Raw genomic sequence first — 8304 nt, forward strand, 5'->3', positions numbered from 1 at the left:
AAGTCAGGGCCCCTGAGTGAGTCTGGCCTGGGCATGGACCGCTCGGCGAAGGAATTAGGCCTGGAGGGGAGGAGGGGTGGTCAGGAGGCTGGATTTTGCTTGAGATGCTGAGTGGGGGTGTTAGGGTCAGATTTGGGATTTCAAGGGGGCCCCTGGGGTGGTGGGGCTGGGATTGAGGGGGGATGCAGGCTGGTCCAGGGCTCCCCTCCTGCTGGCCGAGGGTTGGGTCCTCCTTTTCCCCGCGCCTAAGGAAGCCCCCCCACCAAGACGTTTGTCCATTGATTTAGACAAATGTCCCAGTCCACCTTCCTGTGGAAACATCCGCCCTGGGCCTTATCTGCAGGGTGGAGTGGCCCAGCACCTCGTCCTTGGGTGCGGCTGACCCCCACCCCGCTATTTTAGGCTCTGGGGGCTGCAGGAAGTGCAGGTGGGGGCTTCCTGGGGGTGCGTTTTTAGAGAAACAAAGGGAGGTGTGACTGACAGGTGGAGGGTATCTGCGGACGGGGCTGCGAGGAGCAGGGATGCAGGCCCCTCCCTCCTGCCCCAGCAACAAGGCCTCCCCTTCTGGCCTGCCTGGATCTGAGCTCACAGCCTTGGGAAGGGGGCTGGGCCTGGCCTCACTCCTGCATCCCAGCTCAGACAGACACCTCTCAGCTAGTGTGGTCCCCGCTGCTTCCAGGGAGCCTAGAGGGCCGTGTCGTCCCAGCTGTGCACTGACGGGGCGTCGGCCGCTGTGTGGCTGGAAAGCCGGCAAAGTGATGGAGGGCCCCCCTCTAGCCCTCTCTAGGCCTCGTTTTCCACCCATCTGGGCTGGAGGAGGTGGAACCTGAGATCACTGTGGGGCCACCCCTCCTCCCGGGGGCCTGAGGGCCCTGTCACTGGTGACTCACCCAGGCCGGGCTGGGGGTGGTTGCAGCTGTACTGATCCTGATGGTGACGTCAGGGGACAACCCCCAAACGGAGATGGGGGCAACTAGTGGTGGCAGGGCCCCTGCCCCCAGCCTGTCTCCCCATCTGGGTTCTGGAGGCCCAGGGGGCTCTGAGTCAGTGTGGGGTGGCAGTCGGAGGGACAGTCATGGTGCAGGGTCCTAGAGTCCCCTCTCCCCGCCCTGAGGCCCTGAACCGAGCTGGCGCTGGGCTTCCCCCGCCCCACCTCCCTGCCTTGTACATCCTGTGCTCTCCAGAGTGTAGGACGTGGGGCTCCCGGGGGGCCACAGCCCACTGTCTTCTGTCCCTGGCCTCCCTGTCCCCTCAGCCCTGGGTCCTGGGAGCAGGGCTGGGCCTCCAATGGCTTCCTTCCTTCCTTTCTTGGGACGGAAACTCAGCTGGGCGGGGGGCGCCGGGCTGGAGCCTAAGCAGGGGTGGGGGGCTCTGTCACCACCCTGCTCCCCAAAGTGACTCAGCCGCCCGGTCCCCACCCGTCCCCGGGGATGCTGGGACACGGGGGAGGTAGATAAGGAGGATAGCAGCCTGGGTCAGCCGGAGAGCTCAGGACACCCCAGCAGGACACCCGCGGCCACTCCTGTCTCACCGCCATGGCCCGCTCCGGGGCTGCTACGTCGTCCACCCCGGCCCCGGGAGCCCCTCCTCGGAACCTGCCCCGGGGGCTCGTGCAGGTCAGGAGAGGTCGCAGCGGGGTGGGCCAGACCCCGCAGCCTGCTCCGCTGTCCCTCAGGGTAGGGAGAGGGGACTATGGGGACCCTGGGGCGCGCCAGCCGAACCCCATGTAACAAAGGGCCCTTTCTCTGCCAGGCTAGTGTGTCACCCTCTGGAGGGGCCCGGCCTGGCTCTCCAGGACTCCATGCCAGCCTCTGTCCGGTCGCAGGCCTAGCTGGGAGGCCGGACTTGCCCAGCTCTGGGGCTGGCGGCTGCCGTGGGAGCCGAGGGCCTGGCTGGGAGCGGCAGGAAGTGAGCCGAGCCAGGGCTGAAAGAGGAATGCCAACAATGCACCCATTGCCCTGTGGCCCCCGCCCGCCTGGCCGGCTGGCTGGGCCTCCCCTGCCCACCCTGCTGGGCTGCCTTGCAGCCAGCCCCCCACCCCACATATGCTGTAGCCCTCCACTTGAGGATCTAGGGCCAAGTTCAGCACCCCAGATCCTGGTCATGATGGAAGGGGTTTAAGCTAGACTCCAGGAGGGACTTCTTGGCTTGCGTGCGGAGATACAGCTGTTCTGGGATGAGGCGAGCGGCTGGGCCAGGATGGCCCCGGGATGTGACCCCAGCCTGGCCAGGTGGCCCCAGGACCCTGGAGCCACTGGGGAACTTGCAGCAGTGCTGGGAGGCGGTGGCCTTAGGCCCTTGATGACCCCCAAATCCTGTTTCCTGTTTGGGGGCCTTAGCCCTGGAGTTCAGGGCCAAGGGTGTGCGAAGTGGCTGCGAGGTGCATGAGTGTCTGGTGTTTTTGTGAACTATGCTGTTTTTTTCCTTTTTCCATTTTTTTTGTGATTTGGGTGAAAGTTGACAGAGCAAATTCATTTTCCATACAGTAATTCATACCCAATTTGTTTCATGACATTGACTGCCATCCCCACAATGGGGCAGCTCTCTTCCCACTTCCTCCGTGTGGTCACCTCTTCCCTGTGTCCTTCCCTCCCATGCACTCCTGCCCCCCCAGCTGTCTCCTGTGCAAACACTGCCCTTCTGTTCTCCCACGATTGGTTGCTCTAAGGAGCATGTCTGCCTGATGTAAATGTTCACCCCATAGGCCTGTCTGTTGTTTGGCTGGGAGCCATGGGAGTGAGTTCAGTTCCAGACTTCAGGGGTAACTAGGGGCCAGTCTCGGGGGTCTCACCAGCCTCCGTCAGACCAGCAAACCTGTTTTTTTTCTTGATGGGAGCTATGTTCTGACGTCCACGTCACTGTGTCTATGAGTGTGCGTCTATATCCCAGGTCTGTGTCCCTGTGCCGGGCACAGGCGTGCCACATTTCTATGGTCTGTGCCTGGCTCCTTCCCTGAGGGCAGCCCTCCCCAGCCTTCCTCATGAGTGCTGCCCCCATGGTGTGTACCTGAGAGGCATCTCCTCAGGGTGGTGTCACACCCATCTCAAAGCTATGTCCACACCTCACGGTGTGTCTGCAAGAGGGCCCTAGTCATTGCAGCCAGGCCCCCAGTTCCCACGTATTTCTCAGCTGAGCCCTCTGGGGGGATGACAGCAGCGGCCCGGGGTTCCTGCTGTCCTGGGGTTGGGTGGGTGGATGGGCAAGGGTGCAGGATCAGCAGGAAACTTCGAGAGGAGGGTCTGGCCAGGAATTAGGGCCGGGGAAGGGGTCCTGGAAGGGGAGTCCAAGCTGGCAGAAAGCATCTTCCAGACGCCTTGGAAGGAGGGTCCCTTTGTGCCACGCTGGGCACTGCCTGTCGGTGGGAGGCCTGAGGGCTCTAGGCAGATGGGGGTTTTGTAGAGACCCTGCAGGCCTGGTGGTGGGCAGGTGAGGGGTGGCCTGGTGTCCCAGTCCTAGAATGCCTCCCTGAGGTCTGAGGGGCCCTAGCCTGGCCCATGGCTCCCCTGTAACACTCACGGAGGCTCCTGGAGGGATGAGAGTGGAGGGAGGGGAGGATCCCGTGAGCACGCCCTGCACAGCACACACTCACCTCCGCGTCCTGAGCACTCCTGGGAAACCCGAGCCGCCTGCCAGCCGCCGGCCATGTTTAATTGAGCACATCGGCTGCTGGCTGCTCGGCACCTCGGTCGCTGCCGTGGCCCGGCTGGTGGGCGTCCTCGACCCAGCCCTGCCCGCACAGCCCCCTGGCCCAGAGCCCCACAGCAGCATGCCAGAGGTAACACCACGCAGGCCCGTCAGGGGCCTCCCAGGCTGAGGAGGCAGGCCCATGGCCCCCACTCTGCTCCAGGTCCCCCACCCCACGCGTCACCCTAGCAGGGTGGGGGCGGGGGCGGCTCCAGTTGCCGCTGGAATGTGAGCAAACCCAGTGCCTCCACCTCTGCCAGCCCCATGGCAGCCCTGCCAAGAGAAAGCAGAACTAGCAGGCCCGGGATGTGGCCAGCTGTGCGCCCAGGGAGGGGCATGTGGGGACATAGGCTGGCTCGGGAACAGCTATCAGGGCCTGGGACAAGTGGCCCCTCACCTGGCACTCTCCCCATGGCCCGGCTTGTGCTCAACCCTGTGCCTGAACTCGTGTGAGGGGACAGTCCTAGCATAGGGTGTTTTTGGTCTTGGGAACCGGGCAGTGTCTTGTCACTGAGATAAGACATGGGCCTGGGGTTTGGGTTGGGGCAGTCACTTTCTGGTGGGGAGTGCAGGGGGGCTGGAGCTGGATACCAGGGGGCCTGTGCTGACCTGACGTCGTGTGGCGGTGTCCGCAGGATATGAACGGGACCCCGAGGGAGCTGCGTCCACGGCTCTGCCACCTGCGGAAGGGCCCCCAGGGCTATGGGTTCAACCTGCACAGTGATAAGTCCCGGCCTGGCCAGTACATCCGCTCTGTGGACCCAGGCTCACCGGCCGCCCACTCGGGCCTCCGTGCCCAAGACCGGCTTATTGAGGTACCTGCTACCCATGGCTTCAGGGGGCTTGTGCCTGTGTGTGTGTGCCCACGAATGCCCCGTGTGCGTCTTCATCGGCACCTCCCCGTGCGTGTCGTGTCAAGGCCCCGCTCGTGTGTGTTGGTGTCAGGGTCCCTCCTGTCTATGCCTGCATGTCCCTGCATCCACGCTCCTGTGTGTGTGTCTGTGTCCATGTCCCTATGCCTATATATTTTCACATATGTTAGTGTCAAGGCCCCCTTCCCTTGGTGTGTGTGTCAAGGCCCCCCCGCGTGTTGTGCCTGTGTGCCTGTGCACATCCAGTCCTCGTGAGGAGGTGGCGCAGTGAGGGAACGGGTGCTGGCCCTCCTCTGCCACCGCAGCCGCTGGCAGCTCTGGCTGGCATCTGGTGCTGCAGCTGGCTGGGCAGCGTTGGGGGTTGCGGGCCGCCCTTGGTGGTGCTGATGCTGCGCTTGCGGCAGGTGAATGGGCAGAACGTGGAGGGGCTGCGTCACGCCGAGGTCGTGGCCAGCATCAAGGCGCGTGAGGACGAGGCCCGGCTGCTCGTGGTGGACCCCGAGACTGACGAGCACTTCAAGCGGCTGCGGGTCACACCCACCGAGGAGCACGTGCAAGGTGGGGGCCGCGGGGGCTGGGGCACAGTGGCACATGGTATTGGGGCATGGCAGGGCTGGGGCGTGGTGCAGGAGGGCTGGGGCGTGGCGGAGGAGGGGCGACGGGGAATGGTGTGTGGTGCAGTGTGGGTATCGCAGTGTGACAGGGATTGGGGTGTAGCAGGGGCATTGGGGTAAGATGGTGGGCGCCAGGGCATAGTAAGAGGCCAGGTGGCACTGATACTCTGTCCCCTGCAGGTCCATTGCCATCCCCCATCTCCAATGGGACCAGCCTTGCACAGGTGAGAGAGTGGGTCTCGGGCACCTCTGGGGTTCCCAGACCTAACAAGGCTCCCTGGAGAGCCCTGCCCGGGGGGAGGGCCCACATGGCTGAATAGGCATGGGTGGGAGATGCCAAACCTGGCCGTCACCCCTGGCTCTGACCCCGGCGGGACTGCAGCCTGGGCTAGTGCCCACACGCTCTCCTCACACTGGGTCCCAGAGGCACAGCTGTGCTGCCCCAGCTGCCTGGCGATCTGGGGAGGCTGGCCCTGCCTTGCTGCAGCTGTGGGTGACCTGTGCTGTGTGGGGGTTGCAGGCAGGGGCCACCAGCTTGTTCACTGCTGGTGCTGGGGTGCAGCCCAGGCAGGGGCACCAAGGGGGGGTGACTCCAGGCCTCCTCCCTGGGAGGAGTGAGTGTGGCTCCTGTGTATATGTGTGTGCACACATGCTGGGGGGTGTGCACATGTCTGTGCATCAGCTCCTGTGTGTGCACACATGCCTGTGTGTGCACCAGCTCTTGTGTGTGTACATGCTGTGTGTACAAGCTCCTGTATGTGTGTGTATATGTGTGTGGACTAGCTCCTGTGTATGCATGCATGTGCATGTGTCTGTGTGTACAGTCTCCTGTGTATGCATGTGTGCATGTCTGTGTACACCAGTTCCTGTGTGTGCACATGTACACCAGGCCCTGTTTGCACGTGTGTGCACCTGTGCCTCTGTGTAAAAGCTCGTGTGTGCACACATGCATATGCACCACCTCATGTGTGTACACATGCTTGTGTGCACCAGTTCCTGTGTATATACACGTCTGTGTGCACCAGCTCCTCTGTGTGTGCACCAGCTCCTCTGTGTGCACCAGCTATGTGTATGAGTGTATGTGCACACATGCCCTTGCACACGTCTGTGTGGTACGTGGGTGTATACACATCTGTGTGTGCAGCAGTGGCTCCCTGATGGGACCCCTGAAGCCACCACTTGCCCTTGGTTTCCCAGCTCAATGGTGGTTCAGTATGCTCCTCTCGAAGCGACCTGCCTGGCTCAGACAAGGACACGGAGGTGAGTAGGGCCTGCTTGCCTTCACCATTGTCCTGACATGCTGAGCCAGAGGCCACGGGGACAGGTGTCTATGCCAACACCAGCCTGGGCAGGGAGGCCACTGCTTCCAGGAAGCCCTCCTGGGCCCCCAGCAGGGGAGGGTCACCACTGGAGGAGGTGAGATGACTCACCCCGCCGCTCACCCACCCCGCCCCCAGGACGGCAGCGCCTGGAAGCGGGACCCCTTCCAGGAGAGCGGCCTGCACCTAAGCCCCACAGCAGCTGAGGCCAAGGAAAAGGCGCGGGCCACACGAGTCAATAAGAGGGCACCACAGATGGACTGGAACCGGAAGCGGGAGATCTTCAGCAACTTCTGAGTCCGCTCCTCCCCCACCCACCTTGGGGCTCCCTGGCCAGCCCTGCACACCCTGAGCCTCAGTGGCCTGGAGGGGCACCCCAACTCTGGAAGCCATGGTGGTCCTGCCCGGCCACCCAGAAACCAGCCAGTGAGTCCCTGTCCTGCCCTCTGGAATGCTGGGACTGTGTTGACTGTGGTGTAGCAAGATGAGGAGAGAGACCCAGAGACAGGGATCAAGGAGTGGGGAGAGAGAGAGACTGCAGACAGGACTGGTGGGAGCCGGTGCTGCGAGGCCAGGCCTTGGCCGCTCGGCCCCGGCCGCAGATTTAAAGGAATTTGTTTTTGTTCGTCTTCCAAAAAACTACTCCGGCTCCGCACATGTTTCCACTTACTGCCCGAGCCCCCTCCCCGCCCCATCCGGGACTCTCTCTCCAAATACTCGCAATAAAACAAGCCTTTCTCTGCAAACCATTTCCTCCCCAGCCCCTCCTCGGCGGCAGGAGAGATCCAGGCACTTCCGGGAGCAGAGGGCGGTGGGCGCCCGGGCCATGTCCTCTGGGCCACTCCCGGGAGGTCGCTGGGGCTGTGGGAGGTGTCCTCTAGCTCCCTGTGAGGCCACCCCCCGTGCTGCTCCCTGCACTGGGGGTCTTTGGGGTGCCCCAGGATGGAGGCCCAGTGCCCCACAGAGGGCAGCCTCTGGACAGGCTCCTCGCCCTGGGCACAGTCCTGGGCCCGGCCCGGGAGCCTGGCCCAGGGAGGCCCTTGCGCCCCCACCTCGGCGCTCTGCCATTCCTGCTGTGCGCGACCCAACGCCCCCTGATCGGCCCCTGATTGGCCCCTGATTGGCCTCGCTGTCTGCCTTGTAAGCCATAGCGCATGCGCGCCTCGGAATAAAAAGGCCTCGCCTCGACCCTAGACCCATCTTTTCTTGAACGCTCAGTTGGGGACCGGTACGAGCAGCTACTCTGATCTAGGGGCCTTGGGGTGAGGCTGCAGCCAGGTGGTCCTTGTCCCTTTGCCACCTGGCCACACCAGGGCCCCCGCACCTCTCCCGTCGAGCCTCTTGGCCGCCAGGACCCCCAGGGGCTACCCATGCCCCACCACCTCCAGCAGACACAGCAGGCTGGGCCTTGTGCCTCCAATGCCCAGCTGCTGTCCCTATGCCACGAGGCCAGGTGGCTGTGTAAACAAGGGGTGGGGCTGCTGGCAGAGGCAGGCTGAGCACACAAGTTGATTGAACGCTGCAGGGCTTAAAGAATGGGGGCGGGGTGCCTGGGTCCCAGCCAGCCCGGCCAGGGGAGGTTTCCTGGCTTTCACAACTTCCCCTCCTTCCCCAGTGCTAGGCCTGTCCCAATCCCAACCTGGCCTCCCAGGCAACCCATTCCAGGCACGCAGGAGCATGGCACACGCGTGGTTCATGCAGACAGACAGCTCACACGCGGACATACATGGCTCACACAGATGCACACACTGCTCACAGATACATAATAGTGCACATGCACACAGCCCACAGAGATGCCCACAGCTCATGTGGACA

General features: G+C 63.3%; 1 protein-coding gene across 1 annotated transcript; it reads left to right on the forward strand.

The window, feature by feature from the left end:
• Window positions 1-1535: 1535 nt before the first annotated feature.
• SLC9A3R2 (SLC9A3 regulator 2) lies at window positions 1536-6786 on the forward strand. Its single transcript, XM_007939526.1, has 6 exons — window positions 1536-1616; window positions 4320-4499; window positions 4961-5114; window positions 5351-5394; window positions 6368-6430; window positions 6628-6786. The coding sequence occupies exons 1-6, from the start codon at window positions 1536-1538 to the stop codon at window positions 6784-6786; spliced, it is 681 nt and encodes a 226-aa protein (XP_007937717.1).
• Window positions 6787-8304: the final 1518 nt, after the last annotated feature.

This window comes from Orycteropus afer, unplaced genomic scaffold (genome assembly GCF_000298275.1).
Source record: "Orycteropus afer afer isolate SDZICR_OR568_19922 unplaced genomic scaffold, OryAfe1.0 scaffold00061, whole genome shotgun sequence".
Taxonomy (NCBI): domain Eukaryota; kingdom Metazoa; phylum Chordata; class Mammalia; order Tubulidentata; family Orycteropodidae; genus Orycteropus; species Orycteropus afer.

Excerpts from the sequence above, each read along its gene's own strand:
- SLC9A3R2 (XM_007939526.1), top strand. The coding sequence starts at position 1,536 with ATGGCCCGCTCCGGGGCTGCTACGTCGTCCACCCCGGCCCCGGGAGCC. Across the intron at positions 4,500-4,960 it reads CCCAAGACCGGCTTATTGAG|GTGAATGGGCAGAACGTGGA; the intron begins GTACCTGCTACC and ends CGCTTGCGGCAG. Across the intron at positions 5,395-6,367 it reads ATGGGACCAGCCTTGCACAG|CTCAATGGTGGTTCAGTATG; the intron begins GTGAGAGAGTGG and ends TTGGTTTCCCAG.